Source organism: Anguilla rostrata, chromosome 7 (assembly GCF_018555375.3).
Source record: "Anguilla rostrata isolate EN2019 chromosome 7, ASM1855537v3, whole genome shotgun sequence".
Classification (NCBI taxonomy): Eukaryota; Metazoa; Chordata; class Actinopteri; order Anguilliformes; family Anguillidae; genus Anguilla; species Anguilla rostrata.
Window position 1 is genome coordinate 10902225 of NC_057939.1, and position 27145 is coordinate 10929369.

General features: G+C 42.4%; 2 protein-coding genes across 3 annotated transcripts; both read right to left on the reverse strand.

The window, feature by feature from the left end:
• Positions 1-1659: 1659 nt before the first annotated feature.
• aass (aminoadipate-semialdehyde synthase) lies at positions 1660-19178 on the reverse strand. 2 transcript variants are annotated; one of them, XM_064342743.1, is made up of 25 exons: positions 19040-19178; positions 17942-18222; positions 17450-17626; positions 16998-17082; positions 16565-16632; positions 16286-16432; positions 15507-15585; positions 15273-15400; positions 12911-13059; positions 11098-11220; positions 10778-10889; positions 10519-10578; positions 10092-10159; positions 9696-9719; positions 7031-7152; positions 6660-6789; positions 6214-6324; positions 5844-5952; positions 4952-5092; positions 3979-4146; positions 3784-3879; positions 3407-3522; positions 3222-3310; positions 2955-3131; positions 1660-2710 (listed from the first exon to the last, which is right to left on the reverse strand). In XM_064342743.1, exons 2-25 carry the CDS (start codon positions 18158-18160, stop codon positions 2592-2594), a joined length of 2817 nt encoding a protein of 938 aa, XP_064198813.1. In that variant the 5' UTR covers positions 18161-18222; positions 19040-19178; the 3' UTR covers positions 1660-2591. The 2 variants fall into 2 exon arrangements, with proteins under 2 accessions (XP_064198813.1, XP_064198814.1); XM_064342744.1 differs by lacking the exon at positions 9696-9719.
• Positions 19179-21638: 2460 nt separating this feature from the next.
• On the reverse strand, positions 21639-24727 carry fezf1 (FEZ family zinc finger 1). The gene is made up of 4 exons (XM_064342747.1): positions 23558-24727; positions 23331-23465; positions 22707-22839; positions 21639-22456 (listed from the first exon to the last, which is right to left on the reverse strand). Exons 1-4 carry the CDS (start codon positions 24338-24340, stop codon positions 22194-22196), a joined length of 1314 nt encoding a protein of 437 aa, XP_064198817.1. The 5' UTR covers positions 24341-24727; the 3' UTR covers positions 21639-22193.
• Positions 24728-27145: the final 2418 nt, after the last annotated feature.

The window sequence follows — 27145 nt, forward strand, 5'->3', positions numbered from 1 at the left end:
CATCTGTGTTTTGTGTGCATTCATATGTGTGGCACATTCATAACGCCACCAAAATAGAAAAATGCACCACCGTTTGAGTCGAAACCTGGTCTGGGCTATTTTAAACCAGTGAACATCCCGGCTGAAACAGAGGTGAAATCAGCAGGTGTAGTGATTGGTTGGAGTTAAAACCTGCATATTTTCAGACCTACGTGGCACGATTGGGCACCACAGGTTTAAACAGAAACACATTAAAAACCAAACTTGCATTTCTACAGACACGCCCCCGATTGGGGCTGCCCAACCCATACTGATGTAAACAGTTTGCAAATGAGGTTAAAGTATAGCTTGTGTCTTAAGGTGTCTGGACACTTGACCCATTTTTCTAAGAGGGGAAAAATGGGTCAAGAATCCAGACATCTTAATATACAAGCTACACTTCAACCTCATTTACATTTTCAACTTTGTAATTACGCACCCAATTATTCTTAGCTTGGTGGCCTGATTTGAATATGCTCGTCTACAGTATCCACTTCTCCCCTCCCTTACAAAAAAAGGAAATCAGTTAATTGTCATCAGATTAACTGTTCACACAGTAACAAGATGAAATGATGCATGTAGATTGGGTACAAAAAAAGGTTTAATCAGTGTTGCTTGGTGTTTGGCAAAGCTTTTAACTTTCCTGAGGGCACCATTAAGTGAAATCAATTGTAATGAAAATAAATAAAGTGGGTGAGTGACAGACCAAGGCTGTCTGAAAAAGGCAGTCTGTTGAGACTAAGGTTAAGCTCTGTGGCCAGAATGCAAAGTGGTGTGACTGGCACAAACCAAACACAGCCCATGACCCGGGTTCCAACGGGACAGTGACACAAAGAAATGAAAATCTGAGGTATGATTTAAAATTGCTTTCCACCAATGCCCTGTCTAAGTTTGGAGTCGGAGCAAAATTGTAGGAATGGGCAGAAATTCCAAAGTCTAAATGTGAATTTACAAAGCTCATAGACGTATTAAAAAATAAATAAAAATAAATAAAAACAGACAGGAATTAATTAATGTGACTTTGTAACTGCTGCCAAAGTGCCAAGGACTTATCTACAAATGGGGGGGGGGGGGGGTACTTTTGAATTAACTTGTAAGTGGAGAGTGTTTGTTTTCTCCTCCAAATGCAGAATAATATTTTTCCATCATCATAAATAATATTATGCTGTTGAAGTTATTTATCCAGATGTCAGTGTAATGAGAGGGGACAAGTGGCCAGGCTACCTGAAAAAAAATCAGGAGCAAATGCAAACAGCCTTCATGAAGGGAGTCGTCTCTAGGAAGACTCTGTAAATGCCCGCTTTGCTTACCGTATATATAATGGTCTTGAAGCCAAGTCAGCCTCTCTCTCTCAAGTTCTAATCACTATTAGTGCACTGTGTAGGCCAAGCTGTTTCACTGCACCGAGTTGCTTCTCTGTGGGTTTGTTCCTGTTCCTGCTGTCCTTTATTTTATTGGCATTTTAAGACGAGACAACTTGAAGAATGATGGGCACGTCCAGCCCACGCGCATCCCATAATCTCCAAAAACCCACACAGGAGAAAGGAAGTATCCGACAGTTGGAGCACAAAAGTCCTGATTCGCTAAAGACTTTACGCTCATTGATCTGATTTATATTCACAAAGGCACAATGCAACCACATAAAATAGATTATTTATTTCCTGCGAGATACAAACACCTTAACCTCACTGTCAGAAGATTAAGAATCACATGCCCAGACATAAAGCAAAAACCGTTAAGAGTTTTAATGTAACAGGAAGGGGATTATATATTAACTTTAGCACCAGAGTCTCAATCCAAACTGGAATAAATACTGATTGACACCATAGAAAACCATTATACAGTATGTGCTTTAGTGTGGGGCTATAACATAATAGACTTTTGACGACATATAAATATGTGCTTAAATATGACCTCTAATCTCCACTGGCGCATTTATATTAAACCTCATCCCAATGTATACCATAAAATATTACAGTAGTTTAGACACTTATTATTGACGTCAGGGGTTGGAGAATGTCAATATATGAGCCACAAAATAAGGCATCAATACTAAAGAGCAGATGAAACAGCTGCATAAAAAAATAGAACGTTAATGTTTGTTTTTGGGTAGCTATTAACTGACAACTGTACAGTTTAATTTAATGCGGCTGCAGGCAAGACAGGTTCTCCGAGGGCCAAAGGGAGTTACAGTATGTCTGGTGTTTCTCTGCAGGGTGTGAGTGAGTATTAACTGCTTAAGGGTGGAGATTATAAATGCTTAATTTGAATGCGTGCAAAGTACGCTTTAGCTAAAGGTGTAAACTGACAGGAGTAAACAGAATGCACTTTTAATGCAGGCCAAGCGAGCATCTAAAGGTCAGGATTAACCAAGGATACTTCAACTCGTGGTGTTTCCGAACATCTGATGGTATCGCGTTGTATGAAATGTAAGGACTAGTTATTGCAGTAGGGTTCAGATGCGTTCACTCGTCGCCTGTCCGGGCCCATGGGCTTTGCTGACCGTGCAATAGGAAGAAAGGACCGTTTGCCATTGCAGTGATTAGTTTGATTGCTTAGCTGCTGAGGAAGTGCTACTCTGAGATCGTGCTCTTTGCGGTGAACTGGATCCCTTCCTCTTGCAAGCGCTTCAGAACAGGACCGTAGATTTTCTTGGTCAGCGGAATCACCAACCCCTTTGTGTCGATTTCCTCTACAAAGAAAAGAAGTTTTAAAAAAAAAATTTTAATTATACATTTTTAGTATATATTTTTAGTACATAACATAGTATATATTTTTAACACATTGTTATAGATTGTTCAGCTGATCAACTCATTAGCATTAATGTCTCCTCGTGCTATTCGTCAGTTTTAAAGTGACCGCATGAATGTTGCCAGGTGACAGGCGCTGATAACGCAGTGAATTATCCGCGCAGAAAGCGCGAGCGCGTCACTGACCGTCCAGCACCATGCGGGCGGCGATGGCGGCCGGGTAGCCCACGGTCTTCGCCATGGCGGAGTAGCCGTTGGGGTCGCCGTACACCACGAGGCTGATGTGCTTGGTCTCCAGCTCCCCGCCGGGGTGCCGGATCCCCACGTCGTTCCGCATGATGACCATGTCCCTCTCTCCCTTCACTGCAGGAGATGGGGAAGTTAGACACGCACTCCGCGCGCACACACACACCTCACAAAAAACATACGCAGAAGAACTGCCCACCCACTTACCGTAGGGCATCTTGGTCTCCAAATGCTTCGCCACAGCGTCCAGGATGGAGTCCGCATGAGGCACCGGTTCATCGCTGAGCATTCCGAACCTGATCGGTTAAAGAAACGCAGACGCTGTCCAATGAGACGAGTCTGTGTGCAGCGATGTCACAATGACGGAACGCAAAGACAGAACGCTCTCTCACCACTTCAGGGTCTCCATCCTGTGGTCTTCCTTTCCGATCCGATCGTACACGGCCTCCAAGAAGCTGCTGTGGCTGACTGACGACTGCAACCCCATCACGTGACACAGGAGCTCCTTCTGGAGAGGGAACGTGAGAATGCATAACCCCAATCTGCTGACACCAACTCATTTAACTTACAGGCTTACAGGCTGGGGTCTATTACGAGTCTTGTTTTACTGGTCTAAAGAAAAAAAAAATGTAAAAAACCTAAAATCTGAAAAATTAAAGGTTCATCTCTACAAAGACCTGCTGCAGTATAATACATAAATGTGTTGAGGAAAAAAAAGAAACCAAGCGTGTGTGCAGTGTGACACGCGCAGAACCAACGCAGACCGCACCCAGGACACGGGGCTGGCGGAGTGGTCCAGCATCGGGCACGGCTCCGCGTTGATCAGGCCCAGCTTAACGAAGCCACTCATCGCACTGGAGAAGCCCTGCAGGAAGACAAGAGAGGCGAGAAACGTATACCCCCGATGTTCAGGCGCGGCATCGGCACAGAGGCTCAGCGCGGACGCGCGGGCAGACGCGCCCACCTTGAAGCGCAGCGTTCCCCGGATCAGCGTGTGGGCCGACTCGATCCCGTACGGCTCGGCGTACTTGGTGCTGTCCCGGTTGGGGAAGCCCTCCAGGTTGAAGCCGGGAAGGAAATCCATCGGCGCCACAGAGTCCAGGAGAGCCCCGCCAGGCGGGATGCTGATCACCTGGCAACCGGGCGACCGCATAACCGTCAGACAGAAACACTGATGATATCTGTGTGTGTCTGTGTGTGTGTGTGTGTGTGTGTGTGTGCGTATGTATGTACGTATGTACCACAGAACCCAGATTAGCACGCTAGCCCCTTAGTTGTGTGTATGCATTAGCCATCAAGCACAAGTGCTCCCATTTTGTGATGTGACAATTTGACTGACTTCAGTTGCGGATCCAAATAAAGTATTGGGCTGCATCTGTACCTGTGCATAGGTGGCAGTGTTTTAAGACCGCACAGTATTATTGGGGCAGTACATGGGGCGGTATCGGACAACTCCATGTCCTGGAGAGCCGCAAGGTCTGCTGGTTTTTTTTTTTTTACTCTGCGCTTAATTGATCAATTAAAGAAGTTGATTCCACACATAACTCACCTTACCTGGTTTCTATGGTCTAAGCAGTTATTGTATTTAGTGAAAACAAAAACCAGCAGACCCTGTGGCCCCCCAGGAGCTGGGTTGGCCACCCCAGCTGTAAATTAACAGAAAATATCAGCTGCAGATACAATCCAAATACATTCAGTGGGCTATATCTTCTCATGGAGCTACCCTAGAAGTTCAGTAAACTTTCCATTGGTTACAGGACATCCTGTTGAAAAACTAGTCTGACAACATATTGTACTGTACACTCCACACATTAATATGGAGATTAGTTGTTTAGTCAGAAAGGATTAACTCCACGGTACAAAGCGATGCTAAATCTTTGAGGAGATTTGCGTGTTGGGATTTCATGAGGTCTTATGGCCCTCTGGGGCCACCGTACCTTGTTGTCCTTCAGGTAGACGGCAGGGCTGATTGTATTGAGCAAGACGCCATAGGGACTCCAGCTGAACTTGTAGCGCAGAGGATTGTCCGTACACTCGGGTGCTGGGATGCCTCCACAGAAGGAGCTGTAGGACTCCACCTGCACCCGCACACAAGGAACAGCAACTTCAGCCCCAACTTTATTTAAAAAACAGTAACGCATATGGGGGCTAAAATCATAAGCAGACTATGATATTATAGTTAGAGATCTAAAACCAGTTTTAGATCTCTAACTATAAATGTTAACTTGTATATCTTAGTCCTGCAGAAGGGCTATTCTTTTGTCGCCCTTCAAACAGAAAATATTGCTTTTTCTGTCCGATAGAGGGCCAAAGAAGTGACAATTGTTTTAATTGAGTATCAAATGAGTATCTTGGAGGATTCCTCTTTTCACTCTTCAATGATCTCCTCAAGTTATTCAACAATCAGGGAATATCACATGGTACTTCTTGCACTTTGCTCACCCTCTGGAGCTTGACAGCAATTTAATCGCTGACCTCTTAACCAGCGTTTGCACTGTAAGTTTCTCTGGATAAGAAGTACGCGGGGATATTGCACAACGCTTCCTAGTATTGACACTGCAGGATTTTGCCTGGTTCGAGTGAAACCACATCATCATCTTAGGGCAGTGAAAAAGAACAAACTGGAAACACATGGCTTGCCAATCTGTTGGAACCACAATCAATATGGTTCACAAAACACAAGACTGACAAGATGCCACTCGGCGTCTAATGCATGGGCAAATCAACAGACCAGCAATGCTAACGACTGAAGCACGCGCACACAAGCGGGCGCGCACATGTGCGAGCTCTCTCTCGCTCACACGCCATCGCGCAAAGTCTAATACCTACCATGCATCCGTCTGCCTTGGCCTGATCAATACAGTCCATCGCCAGCATGTGGTCTATGCCAGGATCCAGCCCCATTTCGTTCACGATGGTGATGCCAGCCTCCTCTGCGCTGGATACAGACGAAAGAAGGCCTGTCACTGTCACGTGACGCGGTCACATGACCCTAACCGCCAAGCGAGGCGAGCAAAAGAACAGCAAGCGCTGCAGGCTGTTGTAATTATAACTAATGCGAGCTAATGGCGCTACGCCACCATGTCAGTCAGGATGAACGCTCCTTTGAGTCCACAGCGAGCGTGGACTGGCTACGCAGCAGGTCTCGTTGCCCCGTGCTTCGCCCCAGTTCCAAATGCTCAATCGCAAGCTGCCTTACCTCTGCTGAAGCTCCCTCATGGCTGGGCTGAGATAGCTGGCTGTCACCAGGTTCACCTTCTGACTGATGCAGTGTTTGGCCACCATGGGGTGGAAGGCATAAGGCAGCAAGCTGGACAAAGACAGATTTTTATTTTAATTCATTTAATTTTATTTTTATCTTTTTTTTTTTTCAATGGAGTGAAACATAAGTTTCACTTTCCACCTCAGGAACAGGTACTGGACACATTGTAGGCTTCCTTAGTGATTTTGACATGTCTCGTCTGAGTTACTGTATGGTTGCTGTGCATGCGTTCTTGTTTGCATGTTCCTGTGTGTCTGTGTTCCTGTGGCTTTGTGGTCACTACCTATTTTATCATTACGTGCAGCTGATAGAGTTTGTTAGGCAGAGATTATCCAGATTGATCTTATCGTTGTAGTGCTTCGGTCGGTACGAGCGACTCTTACCTGATGACCAGGTTGTGGTCTTTGACCAGAGACTCCAGGTGTGCCTCCTGGCTGGTGATATCCAGCATAATGGGTATAGTATTTGGGTACTTTTGGGCCAACTCTTCTGCCTGATTCAGCATCACCGAGGCTGCAGTAAGGACAGGATTGGAGACAGGATAGGACACCCCCCTTGATGGAGATTAGGCTGATCGATTTCATTTGCCGTCTTTCGCAGCTTTTGGCAAATGCAAACATTTCACTTAAAACTGTTTTTTGATTCATTTCCTGGGTTTAAAAACCGCAGTTTTACATGGGAGAGCTGATCAACACTACAGTGCAATTCTCATGCATCTCAGCTGCAGCCGTTCGCCTTCTGCAGGCACCCTTACCTACGGTCACCTGGGTCCCAGAGTCCCGGGTCAGGTATTCGATGACCGGACCGGAAACGTAGCCGGATCCGAGGAGGAGGACGCGCTTCCTGCCGCTCATCTTCAGGATCTGCGCTCGCTCTCTGAAAAAGCCGGGAAAAAAAAAAACCAGAACGGCACGCGTTGAGACTCAGGCAGGGCCCCCTCGCCACGCGCCAGTCAGCTGCCCGGGCGTGACCCCCTGATGAGGACAGGTCATGACCGCAGCACAGCTCACGGGTTCATTCCAAAAGGGAAGGGCACAAACACACATACGTAACTAGCAAATAAACTCATGCTGCCAATGAAAATGCAAGAAGATGACACTGTAACGATAAATAACACAAATGAGAGTGCCTAAGAGCAACGTCTACAGCTCAGCGGTGTGGGCTACCCTATTACGGTGCTAAACGCACTTGAACAAGCGGCCCCCCAAATCAGCCGTTTACTTCGGTTCCCCAGAGAGTCGTGAACATCCAATCAGTGGAGTCATTAACCTAATTGGATGTGACAGGGCATGCGTGAACATGCACGCAATTAAGCCCTTAACAATTGGCGTGCGGTCTGTTGATTTATCCTTTCACAATCGTGCTGGAGGATTCCGTTTAATTAAGATGGTACCAAGGACAACACAACAGTAATTAGAAACTAACCATGATGTAAATGTCCATTGGAAGGGGAAGAAAAGTGACTGCCAATTTAATTTTTTTTTTCTTTTTTTTTAAGTTAAAAAAAAAGACATGACACCAAAGCTCCATATTATTATTTTTTTGACTGAGTTAAATCTGTAAGGCTTGGTGGGCTTAACAGAAGAAAAATGGCAATAAAACCCCATAGGGGTTAATTTTTATTTCCTGTTTAGACTGACAAGCATGAGCACAGACATGACCATGGAATGATGGGACAAAAAATGCACCAGGGCTAATTTACAGTGACCTTCCTTTAATCTGACTGCCTCATCGTAAATGAATATTGCATCTCATTGCTGTTCTAATCAGGAAAAGAGGTCCATATGGAATTGCTATCGTTATATACCAAGAGGCCATGAGACCAATATCTGGGACGTCATTAGAACCTGACCCACCACATTGCCAGAATGTGTCTTTTAGATTGGGAGCACATGTATAAGGTGTCACTGAAAGACATCTGCAAGATCTGAACTGTAAATACAGCGAACAACATTTCAGACCAGGCCAGCAAGTCCACTGTTTCAGCCTCAAATGGAATAGCAAACTCACAGAAAAGAGAAAAGCTACTAGAATGGGGCTTCAGCCATGCAGCCACCTCACAAGATACGTCACCAATATGCAATAAAATAAAAGTAATGTTTCCCTGGCAAAAACACTGGAATGCAAGTAAACGTTACCAAAGTGAAGCAGCGCAAAACAATAAAAAGTACAACTGTAGACGTTGAAATTGTCCAGGGAAATTGCATGTGGCTTACTCGTTCACTGGTACCTTTCTTTCAAAGTTGTGTTCAAGAATCACACACTCGAAAAAGTCCACTTCAGAAAACGTTGTAAAAATGAACAGAACGATTTATTAAACTTCCGAAATTAAATGGTCAATAATCCACGAAGTTAAAAAAGAAAGCGAATGCGGTAAGACAACCGTTTGCTACCATTGAATGGCTGAACAGGTTATGAGCACCCAAACATTAGCATTAAACACACAGCAAATATAGCATGATACTCCTACTTCTTAAAGTAACAGTACTCAATTACTAATACTAGCGCGTACAATGAAAATAACCACTATTCCATGAATTTACAAATTATTTATTCTCTTTTAAATAATAATACTTAATAATTACTTATCCTTTTACCCTAATATGTTAATATCAAATGAACTGTGTCTAATCAATGTTAATTATCTTCAATCATGTCTAGTTTGGCCTATTCTAACGGTCGGTGAACATGTGGTGAGTGAAATGATGAGGCGCTCACTGGATTCCAATCAGACACTGGGGCATTAACGCATGCTGAATTTTGTCATGAGACTTGTGGAGATTTTCAGAAATTAAAAAGGAAAATGAATTAAAGGATTTAAACAAATCACATAAACAAATGAGATTTGGTGTTTGCATGCCAAATTATAAGATAAGACAACAGACTGAGGAAGGACGGAACAGTGAGAGTTAAAAGACTTGTCTACCCACGAGAGCCCTCTCTATGAGGTAGACTTCAGCCTCAGTGGTGGCGCGCGATAGCCATGCAAGGCACTAGGCAGGGAGGGCACACCGCCATACCGTGACTGCACTGTCCAGGAACAACAAGGTGGGTTAGTCAGTTAGTCTCGCCACCCCTGCAGCTCAAAGCCTACTGGCAATTAAGCACACAGAGCGGAGGGCAGACCTACAACAACATGAACGTGGTTTACAGAAGTTCTCCAGCAGGGGCTTGAGGGACAGCTTCTGCAGTTAGAAGCTTCTACTTCACGCTACGGCTAAATTTGAGCTGCGCTAGCTTAGGCTTGATGCTGCTGCCGGTAGGCGTTAGTTATGCTTGCTTAAACTTGCCACAGCTTGTAACAATCTACATTTGGAATCAAGTTTGGAAAACAAAACAAAAAGCAATAATTGTATTTGCTATATGCCCACTTGTTTGCCCAAAATAATTGTAGCTTTCAAATGTAAAAGGGTTTTTACCTTTCCTGCAATCTTTGGATAATTCTTTAAAAACAAAATTAACACACGAATACATGATGGTGTACTGTGAAAACATGCATTTAGGAAATGTTGTATATTTCATGTTACCTTTATAATAAAGTAATGAGAGACAAAATGTCATATTTAACATGAACCCATATATTGTAAAAATCAACCATATTAATCTGAACTGAATTACCCTGAGCTCAAACTTTGAATTTCAAAATGATAAGAACAACTACTTGAATGTAGCACAATATGCATACACAATTCTAATATAATACACAGTTCTCAAATATATTTCTGACAAAGTGTGAGCAATATCATATATCAACAACTTTAGCAAAAAAAATCTGTCATTACAGAAATAAAGAAACAGATAAAAAAAGACTGTACCTTTTCTCTCGAAGTTTGTGAATATATTCAAACTTTGGAGTGAGCTTTCCATTCGATGTAATCACAGCCTTTAATTAAAAACAGACAAACAGATTTTAAAAAATCTGGCTGACAGGACACTTTCCAGCACGGACATTCAATGCTGTCACCTCACTGAGAAGCTTCGGAAAGGCAGAGAAACCCTTACTGCTGAGACATCACCGTTTATAGCTCCTAACGGAACGATTATGCAATCCCGCTATAACCCAGCAACAGGTCCCGAGAGTAGAGAGACAGACACCAGGTTCAGCCACGCCTCAGAGAGAACACGCAGGCTGTAAACACAGGGCACGGAACAGCTGCACCCTCTTCTAAAGTCAGGGTCAAACCGTAACCGCGGCGAACCGACCGGCGAATCAACCGTTCGCCTCTCCAGACGCACACTCACGTCTCTGACTTGCGGGCTGAAGTCCTCCTGGTCCAAAGGCCGAGTGGCGTCTGAGGACAGCTGCAGAGACGGAGACGGGGTTAGGGTTAGGGTTAGGGTTACACATCCACCAACAACGTTAGTTAGTGCGTGGGCATTGTGCTGCCACGAACTTGATGCCTAATCCCCTCCGCTGCGAAACTAAATAACCCACAGCCTTCCAGAGCCCCGCCTGCCTCCTTCCACGGGGACGTCCGCTTACGCGTCCGCCACTCCTTACCATCTCCCAGATGTAGGGGCAAAGGCGGTCCCCGAAATACTCTGTGGCTTCGATGGGCAGCTGGGCGGGCAGGTTGTCGATGGAGCACATTAGGATGCCCGTGCCTTCCACGCTGCAGAGAGAAACACCGGGCTTATCCACAGGCGTGAGCGCAGCGCTCACATTCTCCAAACACGCAAGACACGATTGATAAAAAAAAAGGATTTAACGGTTTCTATGCCGCGGGCGAAATGTACGTAACGTGGCAGTAGTGGGCGGCGTGCGAGAAGAGGGGTATTGTTGTGTGCACAGTCTTTTGGTGACGTGTGCACATTTTGTACCTGCCGTGATCTATGTGCTGGTCGGCATCATACATACAGAATGGCTTATCAATGCTGGTGCACTCTGTCATAAACTCGATGGAGCCCCCTGTGTCAGCTGAGATGTCACAAATGGCCATGAGCCTGAAAGACAACACGCACAAGGGAGGGGAGATTACGTTACATTGGATTACTGAATGAGGACACTCTCCCTACAGACTGCACAAAAGATTAAGCCATGGGTGTTAATAATGTAACCATCAAAAACACAGCAAGTGGGAAAAAGGAGGGAAAGGGAGCGAGAGAGAGACCAAGGAAAAGAGGGAAAAAATTAGGGACGGTAACAGACTACCTTTTGCGACCTTTCGATTTTCAATGTCCAAATATTTTTTTTTTTTTTTTATCCAGTTTTTTTTTTTAAATCACATGAGGGATATCTGGTTCAAACTGCTAAACATTATTCATAAGCAACTGTTGTGCAAATCCATAACAACTGTTAACTGTTAGGTCAGTAATTAAAGGAGTACCATGGTGGTTGAACGTGACACTTCCCAGTTGTGTTCAGGCAACAACAAAACAAATGTGCATAATTTTTTTTATTCTTCAGTCATTTCAATGTACTTTAAAACTTATTTTTCTAAGCCTAAATTTACCACTATAAAAATTCACCCGAACCGTCTGGGCGTGGTAATGAGAACCGTCAGTTAGCTATGATTGACAGACCGTGCCCCGTTACCATAGCTCGCCCCATGATACGCTCTCTCTTTGGGAGACTGAATTTTCACAAGCTAGCTAGCTTAGTAGTATATCAGGTATCGATAGATAGCTAAGGTAAGGACGTTGACTTATATCCAATTATAAATTTTGCTATCTAGCTAGCCAAGTTAAGATAAAAGCACAACTATAACGTGCTCATAAAAGCAAACTAGCAAGCTAACGTTATCGATAACATTGCCTTATGAAAGCAAACCTAATAGCTAGCTAACGTTAGCTAGCTAGCTAAATGAATATAACCAGAAATAATCTAAAGGCACTCTAATATAAGTGAACCTAACGTTAGTCAAATATTTGCATTGTCTGAACAGCAGGACGGTATGTCCTGTCAGATTTCTTTACGGGGCGTGGAAATGGGAGTGGTTACTGTATTCGTGACGTAGAAAAATGACAACTTTCTCAACCGGTTGAAAATAGGACGATGAATTTAAAACGCATATTTCTCAAAAAATACAGAATGGACATATTTAATACTTAGCTCATTGTGTTTCTTCAATGCCTCTTGTGCAAATAGCACATAAAACCGAGAAAGTGTGAAAATCACCATGGTACTCCTTTAATGATCACAGGGCTTGCACCTTGAGATGTTTCTGAAGGTGAAAAGTGATGTATAATTAGAAGTATTATCATTATTCTAATAAATATGCAGGGTCAACTTGGACACTGCTGCTGTATTGTACAGGAAGGTACTTCACCTGACTGCTCAACAAACACCTTTCAGTACATAAATAATATTATAAAACATAAGCTATGAACATGGGCATGAATATCTCCCAGGATAAGACACTTTTCAAGTTAATGAATAATGCAATAATGGACATTGGATATCTGTTTTGCAGTAAGATTAATACGCCATTTTATTCACATGGGATATGGGCTACCGCAGTTCCAAGGACTTAATACAGTGTAACGTTATGACCACAGGGTGGACATCACAACAGCGATGACCCAGAGCTTCCAAGGCCAGGCCTGTTTTCTTTTTTTAACAGAGAGAGAGAGAGGGGGGTGCTGGGCTGCCTGGCAGAGGGCATGGGAAGCTGGGGGCACGTGGGCACCTCACCGATGGGGCAGGACGGGAGAGCCCTCTGTGACATAGACCGAGCGTTCGACGGGGCACATCAGCGCCTGGGCATCCGGCCGTCTGAGCAGGCGAGGGGTCTGGGGGTCCCAGTAGATTCCATTTATCAGGCAGGTAGTGTAGGGGGCAATCTGCGGATGAGTTTTTAAAATTAAATCACAGTATCTACTGCTGTCCGCAGTGGTTGCTTAACCACCAGAAAACTGATCTGCTTGTTTGTGCGCTGCAGAAATACGAATATGAGACGAATAGGTACTGAACATTTCCTGCCAAATGTGAAGATGCTGGCAAAAGCAGTTTCTCTTCTGCATTTGTAAAAACACTGCAGTATCAATAACGGAAAGCAGCCGAGAGCAAAAAGAAACCCCGGAGTCTGCTGTGCTGGAAGTTCTGTGTCCTCCCCAGTCCTAACCCTACTTCCTCCTCCTTTGAATCTCATGCAATCACTGTAACTCATCCCTCAAAATTTCACATTATAGTTCTGTACCGTCCTCCAGGTCCACTCGGCTCTTTCCGGGACGAGCTGGACACTCTCCTAAGCTCCCTCCCTGAGGATGGCACTCCTGCTATTCTACTGGGAGACTTCAACCTCCCACCAGAGACCTCCCAACTGTCCAGGGTTGCCTCACTCCTCCAGTCTTTCACCCTATCCCTGTCCTCTCCCCCCCCCCACACACAAGGCTGGTAACCAACTAGACCTTGTATTCACCAGAAGCTGCTCCATTCCCCAACTTACAGTGACTCCCCTCCATGTCTCAGACCACTTCTTTCTTTCTTTCTCCCTCTCCTATTTACTCCCCCTCAATTCATCCAACAGCTCACCCACAGTAACTTTCAGGAGAAATCTCTCTACTCTGTCACAATCCTCCCTCATCTCCACTGCTCTGTCTACACTTCCCCCTCCTGCATCTTTCTCTAACCTGCCAGTTGATCTTGCTACCTCCACCTTCAACTCCTGCCTCTCCCAGTCCCTCGACTCCCTCTTGTCTCCAAACCAGCACGCTCCTCACCCCCCTGCCCATGGCTGACTGAGTCACTACGCTCCAGCAGAACATCACTGCGGGCTGCAGAGAGGAAGTGGAGGAAATCCCGATCCTCTGATGACCTGACCGCATATCATACCCTGCTGCTTTCACATCTGCCCTCACGTCAGCTAAAGCCTCATTTTTCCAATCTAAGATCAGTGCATGTGTCTCTAATCCACGCATCCCAAATTCTCCCACGTCACTCCTCTGCTGCGATCACTCCACTGGCTACCAGTCGCTGCCAGGATCCGGTTTAAAGCACTGACCCTTGCCTACACTGCTGCCAACAGGACAGCCGCCATCTACTTGCAGGACATGACTCGATTCTACGGCAGCAGGGCACCTTGTAACCCCTCCCACCCGCCCAAAGGGATCACAGAGCTTCTCCACCCTAGCTCCCCAGTGGTGGAACGAACTCGCCGTCCCCCTCCGAACCTCCCCCTCACTACCCATCTTCCGCCGTGGCCTGAAGACTCATCTTTTCAGACTATACCTAGTCTAACCACCACCACGCTGTATATTTCACTCTAAATCTCTCCCCCTCCCCCCTTTTCATGACACTTGTTACATGTTGCCCCATCCCAGCACTTTCTGGAAATTTGTATTTGTCCTAATACTGTAGCTTATTCTTCTGCCTAGTTGGCTTTGCAGAGGTTAGGTCTGAATAGTGTTCACTGTGTGAACTTATCTGTGTTCTTGGCTAGAAATAGCTGTACAAAATAAGTATTGTACGTTACTGAACCTGTGTTTAGCAGTTGTCTATGACCATGAAATGCACTTTTTGTATGTCGCTTTGGATAAAAGCATCTGCCAAATAAATGTAATGTAATGCTGTGAAGGCGTAGCGACCTCTGACTGAACAGTATCTGACATCCCGAAATCAGAACCTGAACAGAGGCCTGTCCGCTCTGTGACCCCAGACACCCCAGGAGCTCCAGGAACAGCTAAAAATACACCACGTGCTGACTCGCTAAACCATATCTATTTCAACCTACAGCTCCGAGCATTAAAACTAAAGACTGCGAGCATGCAAGGCTAGGTTTAGGAGGTGAACCGTCTGGAGGTGTACCGGGAAGGGGGGGAGGGGGCAAAGCTGTGTTGAAGAACTTTAAACCAAATTTGAAGCTGAAGGGACAAGGTGACAGCTGAAATTCTCATTCCGTCCCTGTAGCAGGTGCTTAGTACTTGCAGATATGTACTTTCTTTGACCCCAAAATGGGCAGCGTGGCGTATGAAGTTGCTGAATGAAGATTCCTGCAGTTAACTGAAAGGGTAGGAGGACCTAATTGAAAAAAGGACATTGAAACGGGACAACTCACGCTCTTTCTGAAGTGGGATGTGTAGAGTTCCGGGTGATTCTCGTACTCCAGTGGGTCATACTCGCCGTCACTCTTCCTCACCAAGTGGTGATGTCGGCTCAGTACCGTGGCGTACACTTTAGTCATGTCTACAGTTTGAACAAGCAGGATGTAAGCAGGCTTATCAAGCATAAACAGGCTTATCAAGCACTAATTGAGCAGTGAGTAACACTATAACAGTAAGACTGGTCTTACCTCCAGATCTGGAGACCTCTTTAAGTTCATGGGGCTCCACAAAGTCACATGGGAGCTCATTGATAATTTCTTGGGCACCCTTGCAAAATGGGGAAGATACGCAATCAGTGAACCAATAAGAGGGGCTTAAGCTACAGACTAACTCACCCTGTAAATGCTCTCACATTGAGAATACCATGAGCCTGAACACGTATAGCCTAAACACTGCAGCTGCTGAATGCCCCTGGCCCATGGCCATGACCCAAGTCCATAGCAGTGGGACACAACTGGCCTATCTGTAAATGTGACCTCCTATCTCTTTAGTACTAAATTTTGTAATGCAATGTGTGTTTGTACAGGTCTGCCACCGATTGCACCCACAACTGTCCTGTTGCGGGCACAGGACCCTCCGTTTATGTTTGAGGTCGCCCACGTCATGCCCGCACCGCCCCATTGATCCCACAGCCACAGCAATCATGGCTCATGTCACACGTCTGGGGACACACGTGTTGCACAGGTACCTTCAGCTGCTCTTTGTTCAAATTATGCTCACGTTTTTAGGCCGCTGCTTAAAACAGGTCTTTTGAAAACAATTTGAAAGGACCTTCAGAAATAAATGGGAGCGAATAAGGAGCCTGACGACTGGGAGGAACAGCGATGCTGACAACGGTCAACAGGAGCATCTGATGTCGCTAGCATTCACACTATGCAAATACAATGGGGCAGGCTCCACAAAATTGCATATAAAAGGGTGAAATATCCCTTTAAGACTCAAAATCACCTGGATTCAGCCAACCTACCTTGGAAACATTGCCAGTTCCAGTGAACACAAAGGTGAGCGGTCCGATGGACTTTGGCATCAGGCCCAGGGAGACCTCGTACCCACAATCCCTCACTGCCTGCACTGCTTGGCTGACGTTCCTGTAGTTGTGTGCCATGCCAATGTGCTGACAAGGTCACAGAGGCCAGTGAATCGGCAGTTTAGGAGAAAATTAACCATAACTGTTTAAACAAGCAGTAAAATTAACTGGCAAACAGGAGAGAACACATGCAAAATGATTATTTCACGGTGTACTTACCATAAAAGGAGTGTGGTGGCCCAAGGCAAGAAACCGAAGGCCCAGTCCATGCAAAATATTAATCATTCCTGTGAAATTTTTCAAAGGAGTACATTCAAAGAAACGAATTAAAATTACAGCTCTTAGAAACCTTCTTAAGTGCCCATTTGATTTACAGTGTGAATCAGCCATTATGCAGTGCTGAACTCCGTCCATACTGATCACTTTATATGAACTTGAAATCAGTGAAAGAACCCACATGCCATTCAGATTTCAGTGTTCTCCAGCAAAAGGGATTCTTCAAACGCACGCGATGGATCCAGTGAATAGCACGACAGTCAACACACTTAAATAAAAATGATACCTTGACCATTACTAAACCCAAAAATAACTCAAACACAGTATTTACTCAACATATTTTTTTCCATGTCAAACGTAAAGCATTTGAATTTACCTGCCACACCTGCCCACTGCCCAAAGGCCACAATGCGGAAGCCGTTCGCATCTACCATCTTCTCGTAGTCTATGAGACGCACTTCCTAGGGAGAAAAAGAAAAAGTTACATGTGAAAGGTGCCATTGTAAATATGTGAAAGTAAATGATAAAGCATTTTTGAAGAGGCAAAGAGCTTACTAGCTGAACGTGTGAACTGAAACTTTGCCTCCTACTCAGTACACAGTAACATTATCACATTCCCAAAAGGCCAGTTCTTGATTAAAAACCACTGCCAAGCTGAATACAAGAGCACAGATTACAGTCAGAACGATGACTGGCATTGTAAAAAAATGTCATCAAAACTTTCATTTAATAGTTATTTTATTACTTAATCATAAATCACCATCATTGGTAACAAAAGGTTCTTGTTTTTTTTTTAAGAAAATGCCTTTAGAAAACACTCAAAAGTACCTTTTTGAGCATGTCATCCAATAGTCCCATATTGGCTTCCTGTGCTTTGATGGTGTGGGAGAAAAAGGCATACGTTTTCCTGGGGATCACTTTCTTCTCCGGTGGCCTCTTCACACCAATGATCAGCGAAGCCTCGGAGATGTCCTCCAGAATTACGGCACCAGCTTTTTCATAGTACTGAAACACAGGGAAATTATGTTTCTTTACAAAACGCCACTAGTTACTTTCGTGCACTTTAGATTGCATCCATTAGACATTCTATTCATATAGAAAGCTGTTTTTGGATAAGTGCCTTGCTCTATGACACAAGGGTAACATCCTATCTGGGAATCTAACATACTGCCAACTGGGAAAGATCACGTATAACTTTTTACGACGCTGTTTTGGCACAGCTATACAGACTAGTTGGTTCGGTTTTACTTCTACATAATTCGATATTAACGCAGCAGCATAGATCATCAGGACAGTGAATAAAAACGCATTCGCACTCACTCTCTCGTGGATTGCTCGGCGATTAGAGGGCTGCACCAGCACCTTGTGGCCGGCATTAGTGATCTCCTTGATGTGCCGGGGCGCAAGGGGCGCGCGCCTCTCCCACACATTGATGTCCTCTCGCCGGATAGCCATCACGCTCTTATGGTGGTGGGACCGAAGCTGGCTGTAAATGCCGTATCCCACCCCGGCGCGCCGGCGTCTGAAAAGTCGGAGCATGGCTTCCCTTGCTTCCGGCAGAAGACGAACAGCTTGCAACAGAGCTAACTCGGTGACCCCACCTTGTATGATGGAGAGACGACAGGCAGGCAACTTCAGCGCATGACACTGAAATAAAGGGGGCGTCTTCTGACGAACAGACCTACAGTAGCTACAGCCAGTTTAATTCTGTTTAAAAAGGGAGATGATAATGTCAGCCGGTAGCAAACAGTGACCGATTAAATGAAATTAACAGACAGTTTGTTTAGAAAGCACACATGAAAATGAAATTATGCTCTAACCTCTGCTATAACAGTGCGTGGTAGCTGGACACCTGTGGCTCGAGATTAGCCAGCTATCTCGTGGAATGGTTGCCCCATGTAGCCGATTTTACAGTATGACTGAATAGCTAGCTAGCGCCTTTCTACCTCACACAGCTAATTTAAATAAGAACATTGCTTCAGGCTTATTTAAACTAGTTGGTTCCGTTAGGTACAAAAATGTTTCACGAAGTTTCTAACATTTAAAATGCCATGTGCCTTACACTGTAGCCGCTGTACCATCGTTTAAGCTGCATTCTAATGTTGTCCGTCTGTCGTTGTTTTTTTATTAGGCTCAAAACAAGTTTTGTATTATTTCTAAAATTGAGATTTTAAATGCCTACTACCTGGTTAGCCCATCTGACTGATGGAATATTCCGTCAAATGACAAGCGACAAATCATTCACTATCTGATGGATCATCTTCACTATCTGATGGATTAGCCTAAACTGTTAGCTAGCTACTTAGATTGCTGTTTTACAACTTTATTCACTCAAGTCTGTAAATCAGAGCTATCGTGATTCGTGGTGATATAGCTTGCATTCAGTCGATTACATTCGCTTTATTTGTTTTTACTTACCTTTATTCTTGGTTTATTTTCACATTGAACAATGTAGTTCCTGATCTTACCTGCACACTGTCTCTTTACGAACTTGACACAAGCTATCATGATGTCATTTTAACCCGACGGACAGCTCACACCAATCCGATTTGAGAGCGAGGGATCGGCCCACCGGCCTCCTCTCCTTGCCCTTGAGGCAGCTGTCGCGCTATTATGAGTACAGGATACTTAACAGAATACAAACAACGTTTTGCTGGAGTGTCTACGCAGTGCAGCTCATTAAGTTTACGGACTTTTTTATACAGCCATGAAGCCCTAGGCTACACGTTTTCAATAGCTTGATTTGGGAGAGCGAGAACAAAATATGCAAATATGCCTAGGCGCAGCCGAGCTAACGTCGATGCATTTGCGCCTTTTGGCATGGGAATTCGCAATCTATAAATGTTTAGTTTATGCAGCCGATTGTAGTCCTGTAACGCCATGTGATTGTTCTACTCTGATTCACTTTGGTTTATTATAGCAGTACCGTTAGGTCGAATGGTAGCCTAGTATCTTCTAAAACTAAAATCATGAAACAATAATATGTGACATAGACTACTTCAGATCTACAACGTGTCGGAAGGTCTTATTGCCCTGGGTTCCCTGATATTTCTGATTCACTCTCTGAAAAAAGGCACCATTCAGTACCTAGAAAGGTACAATAGCTTGCCACTGTGGCAGTACCCCTTGAAGGTACAGAACTGCCTTTACCAGAAAAAAGGTATCATTCAGTACCTGGAAAGGTACAATCGCTTGTCACTAGTTCCTTTAGAGGTACAGTTTTGTACTTGTACAGAATTTGTACCCTTGTGTACCTTTATTTCTGAGAGTGTAGGCTACTGTCTGAAATGCTTATGAGCCTCTGCAACTAAACGTGAGCACTGTTGCACAAGCAGTGTAGTATCGATACTCCCGGCCTATTGGCTAGCATTCTTCTTTTCTTTTTCATTTTTCATTTTTTCCAAATTCAAATAAAGAGTTCTGTTCAACATGCAATAGACAAAGTCCACAAAAAAGAGTTGGCCTACTACGATAACAGCCCAGCAAAATCTTTAATCAACTCTTGAGCAAACTCAAATAGAGTAGGCCTAGGCTACATATTGTCCCTACTCTGTTATAGTTGATTTAACAGTAGATTTTTCACTGATAGCTATGTAAAAAAATATTATGACCTTTGGTTTGATGTGAGGTGTTCTGAAAACCGATGACTGATTATTTACCCACATTAGGCTACTACTTGTTAGGCTACTGATTATTTACCCATATTAGTTTTTTCAACAGTCAGAGGAATGTGTCTTTTTTACGTTTATACGTTAGGATCGTATAAATATGGGAGCCTATGAATTTTAACCATTTCCTGTTTAAATTATAATAATTGAAACCATTTTAATAAAGGTCCTCCCTTGATATGTGTATATGGGGCACGGGCATAGTTGAGAGATGCAGTTCTGGCGTGCCCCACTTGCTTCTTACAAGAAAGACAGAATCAGTGAATTAGTAAGCTGATCCACCATTCATGGCCATTCACGCAGTATTTCAAGGCCTGTCAATGTCATAATAATATGTGTAACAGACAACTTAACACATACCCTGTAATGCATATAAATAAATAAATAAATAAAAGGCACTAATGGTTGCACATAACTACTCTGGTAGACAGGTTTGAAACCTCACGGAACTCTTTCTAAATGTAACCTTTTCCTGAATTAGGCGAATATTAGAACTGCGTGGTAGTTTATTGGCTGTGGTGAGAATGAATGTTCCATGGTGAGATCACATTATAACCCATACACCCTCAATATGCATAAAATACGAACTTCTCGGCTACGATCAGTCCTGTGAAGAACTTCCGTGTAGGCTGTGTCTTGCTTTTTTGTTTGTTTGTTTGTTTTTAAATTACTTTTGCATCCAGTGCTATCTACTCGTCATTAAAAGTTTGCGCGGTTGTTAATAATTACGCTTGTAAATAATTACGGAGCTGGAAAATGACGCTCAGATGTACTTTTCGGAATGTTCCACAAGGGGGCGATGTCCTCGCCCTCATTTTGAACTTCAGGGCTTTGTAATGCAGCTCATTTTGTTGAGTGTGCACCAGTTTCCTCGCTTTAATTTCAACACCCACAGTGTTGGGGTAATATCTCAGTCTATTAAGATGTTGAAATCTACTGGAATTATGAATATGCTGCTTTTGCTGCTATTACTACTACTACTAGCCTACTACTGATACTTATTATTATTATTATTATTATTATTATTATTATTATTATTATTAGTAGTAGTAGTAGTAGTAGTAGTAGTAGCAGTAGTAGTAGTGGTAGTAGTAGCCTATAATACCGCCAAAAGCTGAGACGCAACTATTTATGAACGTTCGTAAATCCATCTACCTATCTATCTATCTGTCCATGAAATACCTTAGAGTTTTTTATTTTTTAATTTGTATTTACGAATAATTTTCAATGGGAAACTATTCATTTTTTATACAGCTACTAATACAAACGGATGTCGAATAATGGAAAATTTTCACACGTAGGCTATCAGTATGAATTAAATAAAAATAAGAAAATGATCATACACAGTATACCATCAACCTTTTATTATTTTCAATTTTCTTGAACACAACAGCTTTTTTAAATCAATTATTGTTTGATTTTTATGTTGATACTTTCAAATAATAATTGGCAGTAAAACTTAAATGCATATATTCACATTAATAACAAAAAAGTCAACAATTGCCAAATAAGTGTAATTTAAAAAAAAGATAATATAAATAATCACGAAATCAAGTTGGGCAGTGTACCACACTCATCACAACAATTAATCTTCTATATATTCATATGCTTTAATTATTCTCTTAAATTATTATAGCAATGGCATTTAAAATAAATATAAAAGCGTTATTTTTTTATCATTTTTAATCCTGAGATAAAAACAAAAATTAACTGGGATTATGAAGATTGGCGTGAAGGGTTCCAAGGTTTTCTTTTTTGTTGTCTTTTTTTATATATGATTTATTTTTAACAGGAGCTTTAGTCCACAAAATCACGGCGCACAGGCAGAGGTCGCATGCGGGAGCACGTACTTCCATTGGAGAAAAAACTCGTCTCAGATGGCAGGGGAACCAACCTCGCCCAACCTAGTGGCCTTCTCCTTTCGCATTAAGAAGACTCGAAGGTGACTGAGATCCCGGAGAAATGTCGTGCAGTTTTCTGATGTGTTTTTTCAGGTCAAAGTTCCGGCAGAATCCCTTTCCGCAGGTCGGGCACGTGAAAGGTTTCTTGTCGTTGTGCGTGTGCATGTGGAAGGTCAGATTGTATACTTGGTGGAAGGCCTTGTTGCAGATACTGCACTTGAACTGTTTCTCTCCGCTGTGCGTCAATTTGTGGTTCTTGTAGTTGCCTTAACATAAAAAACAGCAATAATTAATAACCTGCATCAAAACGCAAAACTGAGGAACCAACAATCAATAACTCTACATAGTACAACAAAACAAGTAGGCTATGCTAATGTCAAAATGTATAACGTAGCTATGTTTCTCATTATTTTTTGTCATTTGAGTTTTCATAAAACACGTTCAGCAAGCCATTATTCATTGTTTTGATTTAATAAAATCTTAATTGACTGCTTTATGTATGTATTTTCTAGGCACCTTTCTGGTGGAATCCCTTGCCGCAAAATTCGCACACGAATGGTTTGTATCCCGCGTGAATCCTTGTGTGGGTGTTGAGAGTCGAACTCCGGTTGAAGGCTTTTCCGCATTGGTTACATTTGTGGGGTTTTTCCTGCAGAATAAATAAATACGTTAATAAGAGGTATCGTGTATAATTTTATGCATCACAATAAAGCCTCTACAAATTAATAATAATCAGTATAGGTCGATGTTGACGCATATTCCTTATTTTTTATTTTAGAATTGAAAGAATTTAACCGTTTGTGAAAATCAACGGTTAAGGCACTAAATGTGGACCGCGGGCTAACTGAATAATTTGTCCCAATTTGTCACCTGTCAATATTTTACAAATATGTTAAAATTGTAGCCTACAACAAAAACGACAAAATTGATTAAAAAAATAAATGATAACAATAATAATTCTTATTCTTATTATTATAATAGGTTCCCGCGTGTAGGAGATTTAAACCACTTAGAAGCAAACAGGGTTCGAAAACATTTTGTGGGAATTATAACAGCATCGTAAATGAAATGTTTGACTTTTTAATTACAAGGTGCAATTATTCTGCAGTAGGTGGTAGTGGTTAATTTTTCCATTATTACCTGTGTATGGATAATTTTGTGGCGACAAAGTGTGCTTGCTTGGCGGAATCCTTTGCCGCAAACTTTACAGACGAAAGGTCTTGCCCCAGTGTGCACCGGCATGTGACGTGTTAAATTATAATGGGCATTAAACACCTAGATATTGAAGAGAAAAAGGCATGATTAAAATTGTATTTTATAGCAAAAATGTGCTGCACGCACACAGAGAGGTCATATTATTACCTTACCTTTCCACAAACTTCGCACGTGAAAACCTTGGGCTTGGTTCCTGGAGACGCACTGCCCAGCTTGGAAGAGTTCTTGAACAGTTTCTCCGAGAGTATCTGCGCGCTCTCCTTCATGTAGTGTTGTATGTGAGTTTGGGACAAGTCTTTGAAAGCAACGCTGGACGGACACCTTTCCACGCTGTGGCCAATTTTGTTTTTCTCAGAAAGGAGGGCTTTCTGTCGCGCATGCAGTGGTGAGTTCAGAAAGTATGAAGCCACGGGGTGTATGTTGAGGAAACTCGCTGGCGGTGGGCAGGGCGCTTCCCCGCAGTTCAGGTAGCAGACCGTTCCCATCGCTTGAAATGAGGACTGGTTTACCACCCGAGGTCTGAAAAGTTTGTATTGTCCCACCGATTGGCGCATATCTTGCAATTCGCTTTTATAATTCAAACCAATACTCACCAAATCATTCGAATTATAGGAGACGTCAAAGTGGCTCGGTTCTGATCCACCTACGTTCAGTTTGTGACCCGTCTCGTATGTCAGTGGCATAAACGGTATCATGCAGTGTAGCGAGGATGCGGAGCTCACGTGGATCGCTTGCTTTGGGTCCGCTTTCGTTGCTGGCGCTTGGAGCAAGTTGGGAAAAGGTATTGACTTTGGTTCCGGTGTCCTGGCCATAATCCTTTCGATCGAAAAAGCGAGAGGCTTGGTGGAGGCTATCATGTTTTCTCCAGCAGCTAAGTTTCCCGAAGCAGAGGGTGAGCCGAAAATTCCCGCTGAGTGGTAGAGCACACTGTCCATGACGAGAAACAACACTTTGTAATCTGGCGTGGCTGTTCCTTTTGTAGATACCTTTAAAACATCTCACTGACCTGCAAGAAAGGACATCGTCCAAGGTAGTCTGGGTCGACGCCAGCCCCTCGCCGTTGGCTTTGCGTTACGTTGACTCCGGACAATCAGCACTTATGTCTACCACGACTGCTCAATAAAAGTGTTGTGTCAATAACCCAGCCCAGACCTCGCCAATCGTTACCTCCAAGAGGAGAAGGTAAAGTAGATAATTGCTCAATTCACTTACATCAGTCCACAGAGGAACTTTTTTCTCTACTTGTCTACTGCTATTATGGAGCACTATAACGCACCCGCCTCACGAAAGAGGTGTTCTTTATTAGTACGCGTCTTGTTCGACTGCAAAGTGTTTGGCAAATCTGAGGTCCCCTTGCGGCTTTGTGTGACATCATTTAAAATCGCGCAGGATGACAGGCGCGAGGTGGGTCTGTGAATGTTTACCGTCTGACAGCATTTGACATATCAGAATGTATTTGTGTTCTTTTGCTCTGCGTGCCCTCTCGTAATTTTTAAAAATATTTAATAATTATCATATATATATATATAATTATTAAATATTTTTTTTAAATGTTAAAAGATGTTAAACAAATATATAACCGTATGTACTTTTTAAAGGTAAATTTTTATGGTAGACTACATATTACATATGAATCACATCCAAATCTAGATCTTATATAAAATGGTAACAGTTCTGCATTCATATCATGTTTGAGGAAATATATCTATTGTGTCCAGGGAACTGCATATTTGAAATTTATATTTGAAGCTGACAAGCTGTCCCTCTGGGCGAAGAATGGAATATTATATATGTAGCATTAAATAGGCTATATGCACGCACATACATACATACAGACATACATATAAGTTTGGTTGCATTGATAACTATAGTTGGCCTAGTCTATGAACATATAAAGAGGCGTTTGAGTGCATTGATCAGAGGACCCCTGAGCTCTCAGTAGCCCGAGGAGATGAGTATTTACTGAATAACTCTTCAGATAAACACAAACGCTTTCAGTTGGATAGCTCATCCTGGCAGGCAAATATTGATGGATTGCCCCTTGACAAACCCGGCCACCAATGAGGTAAATCTTCCTCACATAAGCATATTATTATTATTATTATTATTATTATTATTATTATTATTATTATTATTATTAGCCTATTATTAATTATAATAATTCTAATTTCTCATTGCAAAAAATGATTTAACTCAAGACAAAAAGGCTAAAATTCATAATGGATTATTAAAAACTCGGTGATAAATTACATTCGACACGTTTAAATAAACATTATAAAACCGAAATATTGTATTTGCTGAGGAATCATGTAGGTATATACGGAACGTGTGGGTATATACTAACCGAATAATTCGAATAAAACAGACTGTTCTCTAAAGACCGGACGTGGGAAAAATCCTAAAATCCAAGAGTGGTATTTTTTATGCACGGTAAGCAACTATATTATTCTCAAGTCCGAATATTTATTAAGGAACTGTGTTCTTACCAGGAATGAAGACTGTATATATGTGCCCAAAAATATGTGCCCGTTTCCGTTATTTAATTGCTCGCTTCGGTAGGCTACAATGCCCAAATAAAAAGAGCAACAACGACACTACTACTACGATAATAATAATAATAATAATAATAATAATAATAATAATAATAATGCTTTAGTTTACTATTGTTTTTAAAAATGTATATAGCCTACAGAAATTGGTGCTATTGGTATGAAGACGGAACAGATGGGTGTTTAATAGGCTCCTAATTTAAGCTTTCTCTGTGGAGCTGCTACGGCGTTTGCTAATTGACCTGCTCCCTGTTGGTTAATCACATGTTCTTTTTGTCTAAACCTAAAAATACAATAGCTCATTGATGCGTGCGACAGGAATACCCAGCGACTACAGATGCAAAGTCTTTTTAACACTGTAAATAACTTATTTAATGCATATGGCAGTTGCATGCATGAGAAGAAAATTGATCTTGATATTGTCGTGAAATTCGGTTCATTTCTTAAAATCTGTCTTTATAAGCAATTGGCGAGTTACAGATAGAAATGCAGGCGCCAGTGAGTGAAAAGAATTTTCTTTTTGATTGATAATTTAATTCTTTGTACAATTACTAAAGGGATGCAGGAAATAATTGTCACTGATAATCCCCAGTGTTCTCATTTTCTCCTTAATCGGGTTTTCATTTTTTTTTTAGATTCTAGGTCATGGTTCTGCATTTGCTCACTTGTTTTGCGGTCTCGCGTACGGACTTATACATCAACGTAAACGCAGGCTACAACAACGTAACATATCAATTATCTAAAATTATATATTTGTGATACAATCTGAACCGTAATTTGTAATCCGTTGTGTATATACATATAAATTAGATGAAATTGTGTGTGTGTGTGTGTTTACATATTAGTTTTTTTTTTTTTTGTAGATGCTATCAGAGATGCCAGTAAACAACTATATATAGCCTATAAATTGTGCTTGGTTCTTGTATTTAATCCCAGACAAAATAGTAGTTTTCATTATGCAGAATTGGCTGAAAGGCTTTATTCAGTTAAAATAATCGTGGGAAAAGATATTTTAAGAAAAAAATTATAAATTTTGTTTTCAATTTAAACTTCAAACGTATATGAACAATAATTCAGTAACCCATACATGTAATGCTGTAAATTCCTTACTTTATTAAAATGACAAACCTGCATTTATACATAGTCTTCATACATACTGACAATTAGGAGTTGTTTTATTTTAACAAGGGT